This window comes from Alligator mississippiensis, chromosome 2 (assembly GCF_030867095.1).
Source record: "Alligator mississippiensis isolate rAllMis1 chromosome 2, rAllMis1, whole genome shotgun sequence".
Lineage (NCBI taxonomy): Eukaryota > Metazoa > Chordata > Crocodylia > Alligatoridae > Alligator > Alligator mississippiensis.
The window spans coordinates 204,827,994-204,850,617 of NC_081825.1; the positions used below are offsets into that span (position 1 = coordinate 204,827,994).

General features: G+C 36.8%; 1 protein-coding gene across 1 annotated transcript in view; it reads left to right on the forward strand.

Annotated features, from left to right (window-relative positions):
• Window positions 1-22,624, forward strand: part of CSTF3 (cleavage stimulation factor subunit 3) — a 78,411-nt gene that overhangs the window by 12,158 nt on the left and 43,629 nt on the right. The window contains exons 2-3 of the mRNA XM_006259489.4: window positions 2,624-2,725; window positions 2,857-2,952. Of these exons, the coding sequence (XP_006259551.1) occupies window positions 2,624-2,725; window positions 2,857-2,952 (198 nt within the window). The remainder of the gene's footprint in view (window positions 1-2,623; window positions 2,726-2,856; window positions 2,953-22,624) is intronic.

Below are 22,624 nucleotides of genomic sequence, written 5' to 3' on the forward strand. Positions count from 1 at the left end.
GCTCATTCAAACATAACGGAACAGGAGAGTTTCTGCCTTTTGCATACAGCTCCAAATGTACGTGTCCATTAGGGGTGTGTGAATTGGGCTGTATTTGATTTGGCGAAATCCGAATCTGAAGATTCGATGCTGATGCGGAGAATCAGTGGTTTGGCCGTAGGCACAGCTTTAAATGTTTTTCTATATACCTTGATGTACCAGGCGCAGCTCAAGAATGCTGAGATGGTGGGGCGGATGGAGTGTCTCACAGGAGCGCAGGGCGGGCGCCCCACATGCTCAGCAGGGGACCTGGAAGTGGACCAGAAATGCTTCTGGTCCACTTTTGGGTCTGCTGCCAAGCGCACAGGGGACCCCAGGTGCTCCCCCCAGACCCAGAAGGCACCAGTCGCTGAGCTGGGGGGTGTCCCCCATGCGTGCTCTGCAGCAGGCCTGCAAGTGGACTGGAAGTGCTTCCGATCCACTTCTGGGTACACTGCCAAGTGCACTGGGGACAACACCCCCCATCTTTCCCTGCCCCCTGCTCCTGTGGGACACTCCATCTGCCCCAGCATTTCAGCATTCACAAGCTGCCTGGTACCTTGAGGTATGTAGAGAAACAAATTTAAAGCTATGCCTATGTCTGAATCATCGAATCTCTCTGTATTGATTCGGAGGCTTCCTATTTGATTCGGAGAGATTAAAGGGTCTCCTGATTCGATTTGGATTCAGAGATTTCGCTGCTGAATCGAGCCCAATCTCCACTGAATCGAGTCAGCGACTGAAGGTTCACTCAGCCTTAGTGTCCATCCTTGATTAGTGTTGGACTTCTGCTTTAGTAATGGTTATAAATGAACCCCTTTTGGTTCGTAAGCAGAGATGATGGCTATTTTCATAACCAAGCATCACATTTTTTGCCATTCTAGGTTTGTACTAGCATGGATTTCAGTTCATCTTATGCCTAGTTCACAGTATATAAATCTGTTTTTGTTTCTTATCTAGTACTACAATTTTCTGTATGTTCAGTTGTCAAGTATTTAAATATACAAAAGTGTACATTTCAGATTGCAGGATAGATAGCTTTAAAAAAATCCAACTAAAATAAACTTTTTTTTTAATAATAAAGTCAAGCTATTTGTTATAACCCCTGTTGCTCATACGCATGAATCATACTGAAATGTCCAGTGCTTGGGTTAAAGTTTGTCTATCTGAAAGTTTAAGTCTATCTTGTTTTTGGAAATGTATCAGATTCTTTTAAGACTGTCCTAGTAAAGAAAACTTGTAATTACCTCGCTTAAACAGAGCCGCAGCAAAAAAGGGTGCACTTTCAAGGGTTCGTTTTACTGTTGGCCCTTACAAAAGTCTGTGTGTTCGTTGTTGCTAATGTAACGTTGATGGAACAATTGGAAAAATTGTTACTAAACTTACCATGTTTTCCTTCAATGTATAGGTGCGCACTGGGGCTGCTTACAGATGTATTTCCCCCCCCAAAACAAACAAACAAACAAACCAGCGCTTTATTTTAAACTCTGCATGTGCCCGTGCTGAGCACAGAAGAGGCATCTTGTTTAGCTGGACCTGGCTTGCCCAATGTCTGTATAGATCAGGCACTTCAGGGTTTTTATGGCACATTTATCTAATAGTTGATTGAATCATCTTTAGGTAAAAAGGCTAAAAAGCCCCACTGAAGCACCTGATCTATACAGACGTTGCGGAACATGGTCAAATTAATGTGATGCTGCTTCTAGTAAAGCATGTTTTTTTGTTTTGTTTTTTTTGGGGTGTCTGCTGCCCCCCCGCCCCCCACCCCAATCTACCAGCACCCTGGCTGACTTAAAGAAAGGGTTGGCAACCTTTGTGCCACTGCAGGCTGCTGGTTATTATCCAGTCCCTTCTGCAGGCTCACACCTCCCAGGAATCGGTAGAGGTTGGAAAGCCAACAGATAAAAAAAGGCAGGCAGTAAGATCCTGGGGATGCCTCCTCTCCTGCGGCAGAGAGAATAAGCTAGCCTCTGGTTTAAAGAATTGATGTAATCATGGCTATGCCAGCAGAACAAAACAGTTATAAAGCTTGGAGCTTGTAAACTCTAAACTGAATTATTTTAGGCTTTCCTAAAAAGAAAACATGAAGGAAAATACAGTTCTCAAATTGCATGCAGGCCTGTGAAATTACATCTGTGGAAAAGTGGGTGAGGGAATGAAATAAAATTACATCTTCACTCATATCAAAGTCTGCTTTTATGATAGTATTGTCCATGCTCAACAATCTTGTCAGATCTATAGCATTTTATGATGTAGAAAATACACTGCTTATAGTACGTGCGGTATGGGCATGCTATTTTTGTAACTTGAACTGTTTTCTGGCTTATAAGATACGTAAAAATTAAAAGTAAAGTTCACTCTTACGTATTCAGTACTTTGCTGCTGAGTAGGGCGTTGTAAATGCAATGAGAACTTGCTTTGCATTAAAAAATGCTCTCTTTCAGTGTATCTTCTAAAATGGCAAGGTATTTTTGTATGTTCAAAGATATTTAGCATGCATGAAATAACTGGCATTGGGCTTCTTGACTGCTATGTGTAATCTTATGCCTTTGCTTTTTTGTTTGTTTGTTTTTTTTGTTTTGTTTTGTTTTGGTTCTTTTTTTAGGCTGCTGAATATGTCCCAGAAAAAGTGAAAAAGGCTGAAAAGAAATTAGAAGAAAATCCATATGACCTTGACGCTTGGAGCATTCTCATTCGAGAGGCACAGGTTTAGTGACATAGGATTAAATTTCCTTATCTATGGGTCCACTCACACTATTTGGTTCTGGAGTAAAATCAATATATACATTTACATAAATCATAATACTGTAAATGCTGTTTTGATTTTCAATTTTTTAGAATCAACCTATAGACAAAGCACGGAAGACCTATGAACGTCTTGTTGCCCAGTTCCCCAGTTCTGGCAGATTCTGGAAACTGTACATTGAAGCAGAGGTTAATATTTTAACATTCTTTCTTATATAACATTTAAGAGAAGTTTAAGCTTACACTCTGATGAACGTAACTGAGTTAGGTACATAAACAAATAGAGGTAAAGGAGGGCATTAAACATATCTTGCCTTTATTTTGTAAAATAGGTGCAAAGGAATAATTAAAATGAATTCTAAAATATTTGGGTCTTTTTATGAGTTGATGATTGTTGCATTATGGAATTGCAACAACATTAAAACAGTTTCAATGGTATTGGAGTGCTTTAGCCTTTTATTTACTTGTCATGTGTCAATTTATTGCCTCCTGTGTCATTTATTTAGAACTCATTTTTTTTGTTCATACGTACAACTTATTTGAATGGTTTTTATGAGTGTGTGGATCTTTAATAATTTTGCTTCCTAGTGTATTTTGAATGTTTCTCAATATAGTTTTTGCCAGAAGGGTGTGGGAGGGAAGATTTCTGATATTACAGTTCTTGAAAATGCATGGTTTTTCATAAGCAATGACTAAATCTTAAAGCCAGCAAATTTATGAGCGTTTATATAACTATTCTGTTATGTCTAAACCACAGATGCTTTTTTGCTCCCACTTACATAGATTAGTCTAATATTTATTTAATGATGCCATGACATTCTTTTTATTTTTTTAACATTTTGTTTCTATTTGATAGCTTATGCACATGCTTTTCATAGGCATTTTTTTTAAAGTTTTTAAAAATAGAGAGAAATCTTCCACAAGTTCAACTCTTCAGATTCAGAAGGGTTTATTTCTGAGGGAAGAAATAAGTTAGCTGAGCCTCTTTTTAAAGAAAAAAATGTTTTATCTGGAATTTGCTGAAGTAGCAGCAGTCAGAGTAACAAGCAACAAAGCTGAACCTTTTAGATAGATAGATATTCTAAAGGTAATACAAAAAAGATAGGAACCATGGGGAGTCCATTGTAATTGCATATTAATTGGATGTATTGCTGCTTATAGTTGGGTGTAAAGTACGAAACATATTTCAGCATTAATCCTTAATATATCCTACACATGGCCCTTTCATATTTTATAAGTTGGAGAGTTTAGTGTTGTTGATAGAATGCATATCTGTAGTGTGTATAAACCAACATCAGGTTATGAGTTTTCCCCTTACTTTTTAGGTTTAGATCCCACATTTGGGTTCATTAGCTGGCCTTTCCCACCCAGGCATATCTAGTTGCTAGATCTAGCCCTTAGCTCAGGGTTTTGCAAAGTATCTTATTCTCTGGGAGTAGTTTAGAGCTAGTAAGCTCCCTAAAATATTAATATAATTAATATTAATATAATTAATACCATTAATATCTCCCTAAGACAGAGGTAAATGAGACCTCCTAATCTCTGTGCTGCCTTTCAGATCTTTCACCAGAAGTTGCTCTTGCGTTTTTTCAGAAATCTCATGCCACATCTTTCTTTTAACTTTTGCACAGCTATTATGACAAGATTATTTCTTCCAAATTTTAACAATACCTTTAATTTAATGGAAAATCCAGGAGTATTTACCAGCATGAAGATCAGTTAGTTTAGGGCAGTGTGCCCAACCTTCTAACCCTGTGGGTTGGATGAATGACAGTCCGCAGGCCAGATTCCATGCATACTTGACGCCCGCAGACCAACCCATGGCACCATCTCTGTACTGGTGTGTTACCTTTTGTTGGATGTGGCTGTGGAATGACCCACTTGCCATGTTCTGGACAGGGCCATGTTTCCTGGCCTGTGAGGCTACCCACAAGTCCAGAGACTTGACAACACAGGAGCAGCGATTAATGCCAGATTCCGCTCTCCCTCTGCCAAATTTCTGGACCTGTATGGAGTCTCATGGGTCAGATGACATGGCTGTGTGGCTCAGAGGTTGACCATAACTGTTTAGGGTACAAAAGAAGATGAGCTTTTCCTCCAACAAGGTACATAAACTGAGTATTGCTGTAATGTGATTTGGCATAGAGTAAGTAATTCTGGAGATGCTTATGGTGTATTTTAACCATATTTTACCTACAGTATAAATGGGATGTAGAATTTTTTCTTTAAAAAGATGGAAAATTCCATGTGTAGATTGTACTGTTTTGGCACAGGGGTCCTGAATATGTTACACATCAAGCAAACTTACATGTTTAAACCAAAATTCTGTTTTCAAATTTGGCTTGCAGTCTTTCTTTCTTGCTTTTTCTGTAACTGCTTACAGAGTAATAGAACTAGAAAACCTACAGTGTTTGATTTGGCCTTTTCAGTACTATAAGTTCATTTTTTAGGCATTATTTTATGTGAAATGGATTATTTTTGTCCATTTCAACTGTCTCATTTGGAAAAAAATAAACATGTAAATCAGATTACTTGGCAGTATTGCCAAAGTGTTGCTTTACAATGTTTCTTGTATGCTCGTAATCTAAGGCCTTAGATCAAATTCAAATGGAACTATTCTCAAATGTTTTGAGCAATGTAATTGAAATTTACTCAAGACAAGTTTGTTAGGGTGACCTGAGATGGACTAGAAGAGTTTGAGGTTTCTTTATTGCTGCTTTATAACAGAGACAGAACCCTAAAACGTCTTTTCTGCTTGTTAATTGTTTTGATCCTGTCAGAAATTACCAGTTTAGTCTTTCTGTTTTGATTGAAAGTTTCTGTAGGATGGTCCAGAAAAGAAGCCCTTTCCAGCCTGGAACTGGAGATGTTGAGTCTGTCTAAAATTCTGAGGTCTTTGGTCATCCTTAGCCTACACCTTTCCTCAAAGGCCAGATATGATGATTAATCTAAAAACACAAACATAACATTTTTCCTCTTTAAAAAAAATTCGTTATAGTTTGCTTTTATGCATCACTGAGAAGCAAAAAGTGGAAAACAATTCTTTTTCAAGTGGCTGTTAACACTAGTGAATGTCTTTGTTAAACCTAAAAAAAAAAAAGTGAGGGGTAAAAGCCTTTTAAGCTTTATGGAAGTCCCATATACCTTTAACATTTATTTTAAAATTTCCTTTTGTCTTCAGTAATTGGTTATTTTTTGTGCACTTTTTATACCCATGTCAAAATCACACGTAGTTGAGTCTACTGTAGACACATCTTTTCTTTTTCTACCTGCTTGTCCCTTTATTTCTCTTTTTCCAGTTTTCTTTGCTAGATGTAAACCCTACTAAAATATGTCACCTGTTTCCAAAACTACAGTAGGGAAACTACTTAAGGCAGGGATTCTCAAACTGTGGGTCGCAACCGCTCTACTTGGGTCTCGTGAGCAACTTAAAAGGGGGTCGCAAACCTGCGCACCACTGGCACTTCCACTTCTGCTGCTGGCACTTCCACTTTTGCCACCACGCGGGCACGACCCCCCTATTTATTGAGCGGCCACTGGGGGGGTCACAGTATCGCAAAGTTTGAGATCCCCTGACTTAAGGGAATGGGAGAAACGAGTAACTGTCAAATATTTTTAGGGATTGGTATTTGACAATTTAGGGTTTGTGATAATGCAGTTTGGTTTAGGGATTTGTTGACAACATGGCTTTATGTAAGCTATTTTGAATTCTGTGTAGCAAGCTGAAAAAAGTCACTTGCTAATATATTCTGCCTCCTTTTTCAAAATGATATGGCACAGTAATAGTTACTCCAGTGATCGAGTCTATCATTTCTCTCTTTTCAACTGTTAAAACCCTCCAATTGTCAAGAGTTCCCCTTGATGCCTTTCAACAAAAGGACAACTACCATGCTGCTTCCATAAATCCACATGCAGGTCTATTTTCTAATCTTATTAAGCAAACTAAAGTTTCCAGCATCCTCCAACATAAATGTTAAATTATTGGATCTGGATTTATATTCCTCTTCTGCTGACTTGCTGTGTCATCTTGGGGTAAGTTTATTTAAATAGTTTTCCTGCAGATTAAAAGAGGGTTGTAACTATTTACCTACCTCACAGGGTTGTTGTGAGGCGTGATTTAAGTGCATTAGGAATGCTTAACTAGCATGCACTATAGAAGTACAAAATAATGTATTCTGGTGATGTACACCACATGAGTCTGGGAACGGTTGTATAATATACCCTTAATCTCCATCTGCTTGGTGACTCATTTTAGAAGTTGAATTAGTTTAGAATAATATTCCTTTCTGATATACTTCAAGAATTTAAGTGCTTTGTAGTATCCTGAATGTTTCAATAGTACAGCATTAAACACATGAATGACATTTCGTGACTTTGTTTTTTCAGAAGTTTCTGTTCCCTTATAGTGTCCCATGAGAGATGGGTCAATGGAAAATCTTTCTTATTTGTTTTATGTTAAACTATATTCAAGTATTTAAAACATTCTTGATCAAGGGTATTACTCTTGAGTCCTTGGATTTCAGATCCTGTCACTTGAGGTGGAATCCTTGAACTTCTTAAGGGTCATCACTAGCCATATGGTCTTTGCCTCCAGTGGACCAGCTCATGTCATATTGATCTCAGCTTGTTATCATTTTAAGCTGTTCTTCTTGGGGGGAGTTCAAAAGTTTGCCATAACAAGGTATTTTTAAAAAAAATCAGTCACAGAGTTCTTAAACACCCCAAAAAGTAGGAAAGTATATAATAAATATAAGGCTAGTGATGATGCTTATAAATTTATTTCATGTGTATCTTCACTTTTACAATTTCCACAAGTTTAAATTTTGTAATTGTTTGCAATAGAGAAATGAAATTAGTTTTTAAAAAAGTTTTCAAATCATCAGTAGGCATATTCTGAGGGGTTTTTTTTAAGTATTTTAATAGTAATACAGATGCTGTATAAGAATTTATGGGTAGGTTAGAAAAGCATGAACTGTATGATCAAGGCTTAGGATTGATGGTTTTGCATTTCACCAGAAATAGTACATGAGTGCCTTTTAACTCGTGTAATTCATATTGGTGTGCAAACTAGTCAGAATGTACAATTTCATCATACTTGTATACAAAAATGAAAATAAAACTGTTTAGAAAAATAATTGTTTTTGTTTAAAATGTTTGTGTTTCTTGACAGTATTTTCTTCCCCTAATGCTCTAGTCTACCCTGATTTGGGAGAAATATTTTGTGAATATATACTTTCACAATCAGTGTTCGTTCTGCTTGAAAAATAAAACTGACTTCTGTCAGGATGGAGCTGGAGCTACTTCTAGTCAAAGTAATGTAGATTTTCACTGCTGATATTTCATTTAGTAGTACCTTATTTGAATTAAAAATGACAGTATTGGCTAAATTTATGTAAACTAACGTATTCAAACAACATTCATTTACATGGACATTTCTCAAAGTAAAGTTTTACTGTTGAGAAACTGTCGTACAGATTTTCTGTACAACACCATGTTGGACTTACTAAATCTTGGATGTTTCTATTCTGAGCTTTTAATCTTTTTACAGCTGTACTAATCTTTTTTAATTCTCTTATGGACTTATTCCCTTCCTGTTAATAAATGTTGTTCTGTCTGTGTGATTATTATAGACTTTGCTAGAAATCAAATGCAGTTATTTCCTGTCCCTTCTGCCCAATAGGCAAATGTAGGAATGAACAATTTCTAAAGTGAACATAATGTTTTCAGTTGTTACATCAGAAATACTTACCCACATAACCACAAGTGACACAAGCTTTTCACATTAAAAAGATTCACAGTACTACAGTGGTGGAATTTCTGTTTTTAATTTGACTTCTTAAATTATAATTCAATATACATATGTTCCTTAAAGTATCTACTTATGGAAAATTGATGGTAGGATACATGCCAAGACAAATGTGTAAGAGTAATATATAATCAAAGGATACCACTATGGCTGTGTTCTGTAGTATGTTGCCATTTTCATCTGAACACATAAGGACTATTTGCTATTCTTTCTTCATTCCCCTCTGGGGTTGTGATTAAAATATTGCTATTGCAATTGTTGGCTGTACAAACACTATTCAGACATCTACAAGTTAGATCAATTAGAATACTGATCTTAAAGTAAGACAATCTGGTCTTCCATTCCTTTGTTATGATTTTAATAGGAAAAATGCAAGTTAAGAAAAGTTTTATACACTTTTATTGGGTAAAAGTTTCAAAAGCACTGAAGTCTCACTTCTAAACACTGAAAATCTTACCTCTTCATTACTTTTATCACTACGCTAGAGTGCTTGTGCATTTTCTTTCCTGCGTTTAAACACAAACTAGCCTCTTTCTCTCTGGTATAGTTGTAAGAAACTTAGAGCACAATATCTAAGGGTTTTTTTTCCTGCTCCGTGGTTGATCTCATTTGGGCCTTTTTAATTGAGATTGAAATAGCCATAATTGGCTCAATGCTTCCCTTTGTCGCTCCTTCTTTTGCCAGCTCCTGAGAGATCTAGTCCTGCTCCCTAGGCTGCCTCATTCTTTAGTTTAAACTGTGACTTCTTTTCTTTTGTTAGTCAGCAAAATAATTTGAGATGCATGTAGAACCTTTAATGAGTTACCTCTAGGATAGAATACCATGGCCTCTGTGTAAGGAACTTGTTTTGACAAGTTATGCCATGGTGTATTAATTGAGTACTCTGGCATTCAAGTAAATTGTATGTTGTAGGTTATGAATGCTAATTCAAAACTTCACATAAGTTTTCCCCTAACTGTATCAGGCTACATGATATCTAGAGACAATGCATGTAAAAAGCTTTCAGTGAAGTGTTCAGCAGTTATTTACATAAAAATGGATTTTGCTAAGCTTACGGGCTGACACTTATCTACCGTTGTTTATAATAAAGTTAATACATAACAGTGATTTTAAATATTTGTGTTGTAATTGGTTACGGGGCCTTACTGCACTCTGATAAAATCAGCACAATTTCTTGAGCCTATAAATATGGACACATTTTCACACTGAAGCATAGCTATTCTGTCTGTCTTTAGTTCAGAGGTAAAAATATTTAAAATGCCTATAATTGGCTAGAGTATTGGAATTAAATTATGCATAAATTGTTCTATGAAGTGATATCCTATTGTATTTTAAAATGAAGCAAACAGAGTAAACTTGTTGAGGAAGGGGATAACCTAATGGCATATCAGGCTCTGGGTTCTTACCTTCTAGAAAAAACAATCTCTGAATGTTCTGAAGATACACACCTTCCCCAACAGTTTTTCCCTTATAACAGTTACTGTGATTCATCTTGAGCACTGGTCTTTTAAGACAAATGTATGCACAATAAATGTATCCTTTAGCAGATTTTGGTATTTAACATTCCTGTTTAAGTATATGCAATTGATCCATTGTACAGAAAGCTTACTATATTCTCTAATTTGGAGGTTTGTAAATACAACTGAAGTTTGATGCACAGGACTTCAAACCTCTTATTTCTAGGGGAAACTAGTGCTTTTCAGTATATTCAAGCAATCTGCAAAGCGTTCAGTTTCATGATTCATGCTACAAGCATCTTTAACAAAACATTTGTGAACAACTTGTGCAAGTATCTGCATGTAGGTGAGAGTTTTAATTATCAGCATTTCAAAACAGATTTCTCCAAATAAACCCCACCTCTTCAGTGGTTGATAGCCCGATGAGTTGCAGAGTACAACTGTTCTTGGTCCATGCCTGCTTTTCCAAGTTGTTTTATATAATATCTCCCTATTTATATCTCCTTTAGTGTAACTATGTAGGCCTCAGTTCTGCAAGTACTATGTATGTATTTAAATTTACATATCAGTAGTCCTCTTGAGTTGAATAGAATCGCTTTCATGCAGAAGGTAAGTATGTTTAGGGGTTAATAGGGCTGGGCCCTAACACAAAGTAGTGCTTTCAGTGACTCAAAATAGCCTGGTTTAATTTCTTCTTTAGTAGTCTTCCCCAAAAAAGTAATGGAAAAACACTGTTTCCTGTCTTATCTCTAGCCCTTTTCAATCTATTTTCCTCCCCTCCAAAATCATAAATGGTATATGCACATTGTATGGCTAGTAATTTAATGCATTCAGTGGGAGTGCAAGGCATCTGTTACTGCAAGAAATAGGGTTTACTTTAAGCCATCTGTCCCCTAGGCTGTCATTGGTTGCCCCTTGCACAGCAAAACTAACTTAGCTGCACAAAACTGTCAGCAGAGCAATGGAGATCTAGATGCCCTAGGAAGAAATGGGGTTGTGCCATTACTACATTGATTTTAATTTTTTTTAAACAAAATCCCATTTTTTATTATGGAAAAATGAGGTCTTGCGTGCACTGTGTTGCAAGATGCCTGTAAAGGACTGGAGACCATCAAGAAACCATTCAGTGAAATCTGACGTATATATTGATAGTCAATCTAACTTAGTGGTTCTCGACCTTTTTTAGACTCGAGGCACTCCTTTCTAACTTCTGTGAATTGAGTCATACCCCATTTCAAAAACAAACTTACTTATTTACAGTGCTTACCTCTTTGCAGCGGGAGCAGGGGATTAGCCAGGCAGGGACTGAGCCTGAACCTGCACTAATCTGCTTATCTTCTCATACTTCCTGATACCCTTCAAAGGGCATCCTGGTTGAGAATCGCTGATTAATTCAAACTGCTTTTGGAAAAATTCTTGTCTTTTTGTTAAATATTTGTGGAGTTCAGGCAACCTTACTGTGCACATATTATCTAGATATATGCATAAAAGTTAGAAATTTACTACTTTTTCCTCACATATGTAATTCACCTAGAAAATCTGGATCAATGTTTGGTTAAATTTCTTAGTGCAGCGTGTGTGCGCATGTGAGAATATGCCCCTTTGCTACAAAAAGGTTGTGTCTGTCAAAAAACCTTTTGGAAACTTTATATCTAGTCTCATTGCTCCATAGTATAATTTGTACGTGGTTGTAAATAGACGAAGTAAAAAGAAAAAAGCCTTTTATGAGGCTCATTATTCTAGGTAGGATAAGTTATGCTTAGATGGATCTTGGATTTGCACAGTAGTTTTGCTTCATGCCATGTTATGATGAATTTTTTTTCATTTCAGACCTCAGCCTAATACCACTTTTATGACACACTTTTATTAGATTTGTAACCTTATAGGATTTCCACAGATTACTTAATTATTTATGGTGTTGGAATAGCTTTTATCTTGGTTAGTGGTTGGTGTTCAGATAGGTAGTTAAATAAACGAACGAAGCACACGTCTCACTGATTCTAATCATGCATAGGCCCTTCTGGCTAAAGATTGTCTATGCACTAGAGATCAGGGCTATTCAACTGGTGGCCTGGGGGCTGCATGCAACCCTTGAGGGGTTAATATGCAGCCTCCAGCCTCCTTCCCCAGGCCATTCCCTTCACTTGGCCCTTCACTGCTGTGGAGGCTGCTGCGACTAGGATCTCTAGGCTTCCCTTCCTTCTCCAGCTTCTGCTTACACCTTTTGGATAATGTGGGGTGGCACAGCCTTGGGGTCTAGGACCCCTGTGCAATGGTGGGCCACCTGTCTATGCTACAGGGGGGACCCATTGCAGCATGTTGCCCTCTAGGTGCTTTGAAGTTGGACTAACATTACTACACTAGATCATGTTACTGCTTTTCAAGTGTAAGCTTGAAAAGTTCTTGTTTTCAGAACTTACTTGGACTTTATTTTGGTTCAGAATGCTTTCAACTTTTTCAAGATAGACCCAGGTAATAAAAAAAACCCTAACCCCATACAGCTCAAAGTACATACTGGAGAATGAAGAGCAAAGATGACCAAGCTTTAAAATCCAACCCTATATTTACTGTTACCTAAACCATCCATTTTTGTGGCTTTATCTTGAAAAATGCATTTTGCTATTGCTTATGGACAGTTCGAAAAGATACTAGCCTTCTGTGAAAAAATGTATTGAGTTAAACAGCTGGTATCAAGAACTCCAACAGCAACCTGTAAAAAAAAAAAGTTCAGCTTCTAGTACTGAAAAAGGAGAGAATAGCAACATTTCCCAGGACCCTATTACAGGATTTTGGATTCTGAGCTGGTGTTGGCACCTGAGAATACTTGTACCTGTTGTGATTCTGGGGACATACAAGTATCAGGGTTTAAACTTGGCTTTAATTTTAAAAATGTTCCTTTTCCTTTATGAAAAGGTCTTTACATCTAAACTGCTTGTAGTACTGAGTTTTTACTTGCTAATTTCCCTTTTCACATCCAAAACTCATGAGTTATTTGGTCTTTTTTTCCCCCATGTTAGCTAGTCCTTCGTCTCTGAGTTTGAATTGGCCTATGATTTAGTCAGCTAGGGTTACTGTAGATATAGGAAAGTGCTGCCTAACGGCCACTGCTTTAACACCAATTATTGCAAATTTTCTCCCCCTGAGCTCTTAATTAAAAAGCATGGGAACTAGGTTTAGATATTTAAATATAGAACTTTAAACACACAGGATTGCAAGAGGCTGGTTCTGGCTTGTTTCCACAACCTTCCAGTGATAGTAGTGGCTTTATTGGGGAGCTATTCCTCAAAAGAAAAAAAAATTCCTTATGATGTATTTGAAACCATGCATAGTTTTAAGCACTTGGAATCCATGGGTAAAATGTTTTAGTGGCTAACTCAAAATAAAGTCATTCTGTTGAACATAAGCAGGTATAGTGGGGAAAAGAAAACTGCCGATACTAGATTTTCACTTAAAAAAGAGTGTAGTAACACTATGTGGAGAAAGGGAGAAGATGGCGATTTATAGTTAGAGGCTTAGTTGAACAGCAGAAATGCGATTGTTGAAGTAAAATAGATAAAAGATTATGGTAGTTTAATTTAATGTTTGGATCTTACAGCATGTTTATAGAAGATTACGCAGGCAGATATGTTGTGCAAGTTGGAGTCTGAGAGATCAGCCATTGATTTTAAATGAAGTTACATTTTTCCCAAATTCTTTTGAGAAATGGAAATATTGCAGTTAAATGGAATAATAAGATGCTATCAGTTTTGCTTTTTTGTACAAAATGGTTCCTTTTTTCAAAATTTCTAATGTTTCCTTTGCTCAGCCCTAACAAAAATTACATAAAAGGTATTCGAGGTAGAGTTTTCTATAAGCAGGTATTTTTCTCCATAATATCCCTGTTTTTAAAACTCTGGTGGTCTTCCAAATATTCCTATTAAATGTTAATATTTTAGATTAATATTAAGGTGTTAAAGCTGTACCAAGGTCTCTTAACATGCTTCTATTAACTTGTATCTATGCAGTCTTGGATGCACTAGTGAGGTGGAAATGGTATAGGTAGGTTGTATATACAGGAAGAGGGTACATATTTAGCAGCACAAATAGTCAATGTGCAATGCATTTATGTTCAGTGGAAACTTTTTGGATTTTGAGATATTTACAATTAAGTTCATATTTCATGGTGTCAGTTACTCTGTATAATTTGGTAATAGTTTATACAATTTCAGAACATTGCTAATATTTAAAATGTCAGTTTTGTTTAATGTCTACAGGAAGTTGGGATATTGAGAAACTTAACTGACAATTTTCTTTTGTTTTGAAGAAACACATGACACTAAAGGTTTTACTTTATTGAAAGTGGTGTGCATTCTTAACAAACCTATTTATATAAGTTAAGAAAAGACCACTTCCATAAATATGAGTGCTCCATTACTGTATGAATGCCTTATTGTACAATTTTTCTGCTTTCTTGAATGTGTCCCCCCCCCCCCCCCCCCCCCCCCCCAGTTTTCCAGATGATTCAGGAACATAGTTTCAGTGCAGGCAAAACGTTTTCACACATCAGTCTATAAAATTGCTAACATTGACAAGTTTATGTAATCATTAAGGAATACGTCCTGGGAGAAGGTGAACAAATTTAGTATTGAGAAATGCAGGTTAGTGGTTTGGGCTACAAATTCATACTGTAGAGCTTCTCAGTGGCTTTTAGGAGCCAATTAGCCCTATTTTATTAATGGAAAGAGGGTAAAAATGCTTGTCTATTTCAGTCACAAAATTATTTGCAGCATTTTAAAACAACAAATCTTTGCTGCTACAGCAGCAGTTCTTAGACTAGTGGCTGTGACCTTTGTTGAGGTCACTGCACTTGTAAGTCACTCACAACCTACCTTATATTGCTAGTGTAGATGGGCTCAGTCTGAGCACAGGGTGCTGAACAGTCATGAGCTGATTAAAGTTTTGACCCCAGAAGTGTGGAATCCTGGCAAGAAAAGATTAGGAACCATTGTACTGCACTCAAGATGACAGAATCAAGTGAGCTCATCTTGAATCGACTAGATGCTAGTTCCAGATTTTGATTTTTTTTTTTTAAGTATTTAAGTGCCTAAAGATTAATGGGTACCTAGTAGGCTGTCAAAAGCATCTATCTGCATCTTTAGGCACCTAAAGGCCTGTGAATTTATTTTTAGTTTTGAACACTAAAGGATTTGCTCTTAAGAAAAATCTACCCATAGGCTTGAAGGGGCTATCAAGTCACCAGCTTTAGAATCTAGCATAACACTGTTAAATTTTTAAGAATCAAAATATACCTGAATATCTGCAAGGGAAAAATCCTAACGTAACAGGAGGAAAATAAATGGTTATGCTGCTTACGTTAACCTCTCCCGTGTTTGAATCTGAACATAACATTCAGAAATTGGCTGTATTAAGCCCAAGAAGGAGGATTGTTCTTTTAAAACAATAATCCACATAGTTTTTCAAGTGGAATATAGACCAATGGTTTAGCAAAAATTAATCTGTTAATCTTGAGAGTGTGTGCGCGCGTGTGTGAGAGAGACTTTCCTCTTCTAAAGTTAGCAGACAAAATAATTTCATTTTGTGGAATTATTTTTGTTGCATTTGTGGCAGATCCAGGTAAGCTGATCTTTCCTAATGCACGCAACCACCTCCTGCAGCTTTCGTGGGCTGAAGACAGGGCATAGGAGACGCATACTGCATAAGAAATCTCACTTACTGGAAAATGGGTTTTTGATTACTAACAAGTGGTCAGATCCTGCATAGTTATTCATCGTCTTAATGATATTCCTTAATGTCTACAGCTGAAAACTGTACAGTTTCTATTTTTCCTATTCCTGAGCATTTGGAGAAATGGATGGATAGGCTTTGCTATTTAATGTTTTTCTTACTTGGAAACACAATCTGTATTTTTTTCATTCATATGAGTTCAGTTCCTGTTAATATATAAGCTGCGATGAATTAAATGTTATGATTGCTTTTGTCATACACAATTTACGGTAGATTACTAAATCAGTCAATCTGTAGTACATGGTCAGTACACAAAAAACGACTGCAGTAGCCGTCTGCACTAAAACTCTTATTATTCTTGGACAAGCATTTTTTCCATGGATTCACTGAATAAAAAATCTTGATAGAGCTCTACGAGAAGGAAATTGATTTCTTGAACTCAATTCTTCCCTCCCACCCTCAGACTTCTGAACTTGATAGAATTGCCAGCCTTGCCTTGCTTAGACTGTACCCCTTATGTAAGCACATTTTTTTTTTTAATTTTGGTGGTTTGTGTTGGAGATCAAACTCCTGCTAAGATGTCATCTGCTTCAATATGGGTCCTGTTAGAGAGAACCCATATACCCTGGAACCTGGGCATATCGGGAACATTAGTGAGCATCTAGAATGGGGTTTGTCATCCACTCTTTCAAATGGGAGGCCAAGTACTGGACAAGAGGAGATGTACTTTCTTTACTTTGGTGCCTTGTGTGCCCTCACTGTTGTCTTAATCATTTTGAATCTTGTTACCAGAAATAGACTAGACTGTCATGACGGTTGCAATCTGTTCTTTTATTTAATCAACATTTTTTCAAAACATTTGGCCATCTAAGCTACTTTTGTTAATGTTATACTTAGAGTTTATGGAAGACAGATGCCAACTTACGTGCTGGGTACTAATGTAGCACCTACTTGGGTACTTACCAATGTCTGCATGGCAACCTGAACTGGCTGAATGGGACAATGGAGATGACTATGGCACAGTGTACCTGGACAAGCCTCATTCCTCTGGGGCAATCTGTGCACTAATAAATGGATACCACCTCTGAGCTGTCATTTGAGAAGCTAAAAGGTCTCTTCCTCCTTCCCCCCCCCCCCCCCCAATCCTTTACTTTAGAAATCAAAAAGGATTTCAGCATTGATGGAGTACCATGTGATATTCCTTTTATGCAGTTAGTGTCAGCCTCCAGTTTTACCTGCCTGCTACAGTACTTCTAAGACCCTGGCCGTTTCCATAGTGAAGTCAGTAACTTCTCTTTATCCTCCTCATGAGCAATTTCCTGCAACGTGTTAGTTTCCATTGTTGAATGTCTTGGACAACAGTTATAGATGTTGCAGTGTTTTGGAGATTATAGTCATTGCTGTTCACAATGGCTTCCACTAATCCCATGTGGCAAATAGGTTGAGCTGCAGCAGGACTTGCCAGTTTGTTCTTCAAAGAATACATTTGCTGATTTCTAAACTTCATCTATGAAATGTGTCAAAATGAGTATTGTGCGATATGGTGAGAAACACCCCAATAAAGAGAGAGAGATCTATGCACACACACTAATAAAACTCATGTCAGAAGAAACTGGAGCGGTGGTAGCTGAAGGATGGCAGTATTCCCTTGGGTAACAATGAGGAAGCCGGTCTTCAGAATAATAGAAAGTAATGACGCAATTTGTTCTTTACGTTTTTGTTCTTTTACTTCTCTTAGAGAGATGAGACTAGGAAGAAACATGAGTCCAGGAGTATTCTTTATGCTATAACCAGCCAAACACTTTTTCCCTGTGAAAGAATGGCGTTATGGCAAGAAATCTGTGTTGGTGTAACAACCAATGGTTATGAGGTGTTTTCCAGTTTCAACAATGTTTCCTTTGGCTTCAAAGCAGCAAAAACAAGCAACCCCCTCCATCTCCTTTTTCATAAAGTTCTGGGTCAAATAATTAACCCACTTACGTCTGTCCTGCAGAATCTCCCAGCCAGAGTGAAGTTTAGGCTTTTTTTTTTCTCTCCCTTCATGAGTTCGTAACACTGTCAAGTAAACAGTTTATGCTTTCATGAAAACCCACCGTTTTGTATTCATGCCTTTACTTCTATAGAAACATTGTTTTCTATATTGTGGCAGAGAAACTATAGAATGGAATCTCTTCTCCAGACAAAAAGTCATCAAACATGTTTTGCTTTGAAAGTGACAAAATTCTTCAAGGAGAACAGCATATCTTGTATATTTTAATCTCACCCAGTTTGTTTAATACACAGAAAGAATTTACCTTTTTTAGCTACATATTATAACTGGCAGGTGAATATCATTACCAGTTCAATCTTTCCTTTTGCATAGGTGCTTTGCCTACCAGCCATAGCAGCATTTCCATTCTCAGTCAGTGGGTATGGTGTTTACCCTTTTTCTAGGTAATCCATTAAGAATTGCACTTCTTAAAGAAATCTGACTTTATCCATGCCAACAATGGGTGCTGGAATCACTTCAGCTCTTTAATTATCTAGTGTCTTAGTGTGTCTAAAACAATTGGAATATATAATCCCTCATAGACTTGATTAACTGCTTTTAGTCCATTGACTGTAGAAATACACGTGAGCCTTTTAAGAAGAATCAATATGTGAGCATATTTTACTAAAGAACCAAGCTATCAGTATTAAAACTAAGGGTCACAGCTACAGTCATTGTGTCTTTTAATTCCCCTAAATTGAAATAGTCACAGGACATACAAGTACTTGGATTGCCATCCTAGTAAGATTTGCTTGATGGATCTCCAAGAACAATTTGCAATAAATAGGTTACTGCCAAAGTTGTTCTTTCCATAGACTATTTGACTACCCATTATGGCATTATTAAGAGAGAATTTTTCATACTCTCAGCTTTTAATTTATGCAAGATGTAGTATTTGCACCTAAATTTCCAGTAAATGAAAATGGTTCTGAATACATTCCACATTGCTTAGGTGCTACAGTAATAAGTAATAGGTTTTGATTGGAAAAAAAAAAAAAAATTAGTGTCCTAATTTCTTCAGCAGGAGAAACTGTATTCCCTTGTTGGGAAGCTGTGTATGTTTGGAAGCAGGCACTGTTCCTGACAATCTCAGACAAAAACAAGAATTTTGTTGGCCTGAAGGCAAAACTGATGCGTCTTGTTGCAGAGAGCCCTGTATGGTTCTATTGGGCTGTGATCACGTAGGCCCAGGGCATCTATCTACAGTTTGGCCTGGAATCGCACTGTCCATTGTTTTATAAGAGAAATCTTAAGAACTGCTTGATGTGTTGACATGGGTGTCTCCATCCTTTTGTTTGGTCTTACACAAACCATGTATAAATCTTGTACCTAACAAACTGGATAACTGCTGCCTTCCCCTGGCTCAGAGCCATTTTTGGTTATGTTTTCTGCTTTTTATGAACTGTTGAAGATGGAACAGTTTCTTTATTCATCAAGTTTGTGAGAGACTTTTTGTCAGTGACCAAGTACTCCTAAAAAATATATTTAAAACATTTATACTACTATACGAGAGACAGACTTTTATTAAGCTGCTCAAGTTTCCAGTGTTGCCAACTCTCATGACTTTTGGTGGTGTTCTTAAAGTCTACGCTTCAGGCATGTGAAAAGTTGTAGTTCTTTTATCTCTTATATAAATAAGTTTTTTACATTCCTAAAGTGCAGACTTTAAGAACAATGCCAAAAATCATGAGTTGGCAATACTCAGCTTCTGTGCTTGGTGCACTTTTTTTTTAAGCCAGTGGCTTCAGCTCAGGGTGTGAGATCTGAAATCTAGTTTGAATTTCTGCTCTCCTCCTAAAAGAACAACATAGAAATATCAGGGCGTATAGTAAATGAATAACTCTTGTATTGGGTTATCTTTGTCCGGATTCCTTAGTCTTGCTTGTCTTATGTTGTCCCTGTATCAAAAAACCTGCAGATCTTTTTTTCCTTGCGTACAGATAAGCATATGCCAAACTAGTTGAAAGTGCAGGAGTCTTTGCCATACCTTCAGCTCTCCTGTGAAATATGAATTTTCACTTCTATCTAGGAGAACTTTTACAATCTCTACTCTCTCCTATGCCTGATGAAAGGTGTGCACCCAAAAGCTTGCAAATAAAATAATTTGTTTGCAAATATCTATTTGGTCTAATAAAAGAGATCACCTCTTCCATGAATTTTGATTCCTAAGTAACTCTGGCATTTCTTCCAAAGATTGCAGAATTCTAATTTAAGCAGTCGAATGTCCTGCTAGTATGGCTTCCACAGCTATCCATTTCAACAAGACCTAAAAGACAACATTAGCACATGTCTGAATAAGATCATGTTTTTCTTTCATGATCAGTACTGGTGGCTCATAGGCATTCTGTGATTGACTAACATATCCAAGTCTTGCTTTTCCGTCTTTCTCCAGTTCATGGGAGGTCAGTTTAGAGCAGAAGTTCTTTTTTTCCAGCTCTTAAAACATGACCTTGCATTTGGTGGCATTAAACTTCATTCTGTTTGTTACTCTAGGAATTCATTTGCTTGGAATCATGTTTTACAATATACATCATTTAAATAAGAAAGTTTTCCTTAAATACCTTTATTTAGCATGGAACAAAAAATGAGCAAAACTTAATTGCAATTTGAAGAACCTTATTATAAAAACTGCCCAAACTTCCCAGCTGCCGAAAAACTAACTGTGTATGCAAGTAAAGTATTGTGGAAGTTATTGTGAGCCTGTAGATTGTTAAACATGTTTCCTCGAAGTGAGGAAGCTTGAAAGTATAATACAGTATCATTATAACACGCCCTGTTTATAACTTTCAGTTTTAGCAATCCTAACCGCAGGTACCACTTTGATGATGATGCAGCAAATGGACTAAGCTCATTATAATGAACACCCTCTTAATGAACTTGTCTCTTGGTCCCAGGGGGAGTCATTATAATGAAGTACTGTATATGCCATTCAAATTAAGTGCACTTTTTAAAAAATTCTATTAAATTTGGCATGGAATAAATTTGGTATACTGTGTTAGCACATGCTGCTGCTTCAATTTAGTATCTTGAAACATTAAGTTGAATAAAAAGTATTTCTTGATTTTATTCATTTAAAAAAAATTAATTCATCAGTTTCAATTAAAAGTAGCAAAGTAAAAAAACTGGCTTTCTCTTACTGTAGAAGTAGTTGTGGTGTTAACTTAAATGGACCAGATTCTGATATCTTTATTCATATGAAGTGTAGAACATCTATGGAAATTTCTGGGTAAAATTCTACTTCAGATTAATAAGAGGACTGACTATCTGAATATGGAGTTTTTTAGTTCAGTAACACCCTCAGAGCACTTGGTACATAATATGGAGCAAATGTCTACATGCTCAACAGTATTGATGTCTAGTCTTTTTGGCAAACATGCCACAAGTTAACTCCAAAATGAGATAAGTGACACTAATCAGCCACTGGTATCGCCCTGTGTAAGGACATTAAACACTTGATTTTGGTGGCACCTACTTACAGCTTCCACAGTGCCCAAACCTTCAAGCTAGCCCAGACTCCTCCTTCCCTGTTGTTCTGATCCCTGTTGGCTGCCACCCTGTCTTCTGTTGCCAGTGCCCCCTTTAAATTGGTCCTGAGCTTGTATGCCAGACATACCAGCTACCCCTGCTACTTGTGGTACATGTCATGGGTTAGTTACCACTGTTCTGTAGCCTCCAAAATAAATTTTGAGAAGATCACAGTTTACATTAAGTATTTTGTACTCCCTGCTGTTCATTTCAGGGCTTATTTTTATTGTATTAAAAGAAAATGCTTTAATTTTCTATATAAATGTTGTTAGAAATTTCACAGAACTGCGATATTGTAACCAATTTAAAGACCATTTGAATTACAGTTTTCTTACAATTAAAGTTCACACATACAGCACTAATACTGTGGTGGACGTTTCTTCTGCTATTTTTTATTGGCATGTATTTTAATAGAAAACTCTGTTGCAATGAGTTAAGAATTTTAAAGTGCAAAATACATTTGAACTTTTTGGCTGTCACACATTTTTAAAGCCAACAGTTATTTTGATTTTTTTTTTTGTTGTTGTTTCAAACAATGTACTGGACTCTAGATTTCATTTGCTGTTGCTATAATAAAAAAGTTTTTCTACCTTAATATAGACTTTTTCATTTTTGTCAGTTTTGTTTTCTATATCTTAAAAAGAATAAAGGGTAACCTTTCAATCCTTGTAATGGATAGCAGACTGTAGTGTAAAAAACTAGAAAGTATTTTCAGTAGAATTGTCATCCAAGATAATAAAGCTTTAAGGCATTATAAGAAAATACTTTGGGCTGCCTTTTATTTCTGTTGTTTGGTTTCATACATAAGCACTTCAGCAGCTGAGTATATAGATTTGGGTATATGAAAATTATTTAATAAATTACCATTATGCTTTAGTCCTTTTGATTTAGAAATAATCTATGTTCCCAAAATAGAAATAAAATAGGTCATACAAGGAACCATATATCCATTAAATTTGTTTTCCTTTCCCTTTGAATCCCTACATGATTCATGTATACTGTATTGTTCTGATGAGATGTATTTTTGTGAGAGAGCTCAGAGGAGAATAACCCTAAAAATAAATTGGGCATAAAGCTAATCTATAATGGGGCCAATGATGGTTTGGGATAATTGCACTGTACTGCCCCTCCCCCCGTTTCCCCCTCCAGTTGAGCCCTGCAGAAACAGTGAAACAAGGAGTTAAGGGCATCCTATAACAGATTATCAACGTTGTTTCCCTTTCAGTTTATATGTTAATATAGAATGTGAATGCTGCACTTTGTCTTTTGTCCTGGGACCAGTAGTCTGCTTGCAAGCTCAAGTTCTCTAACAGACAAATG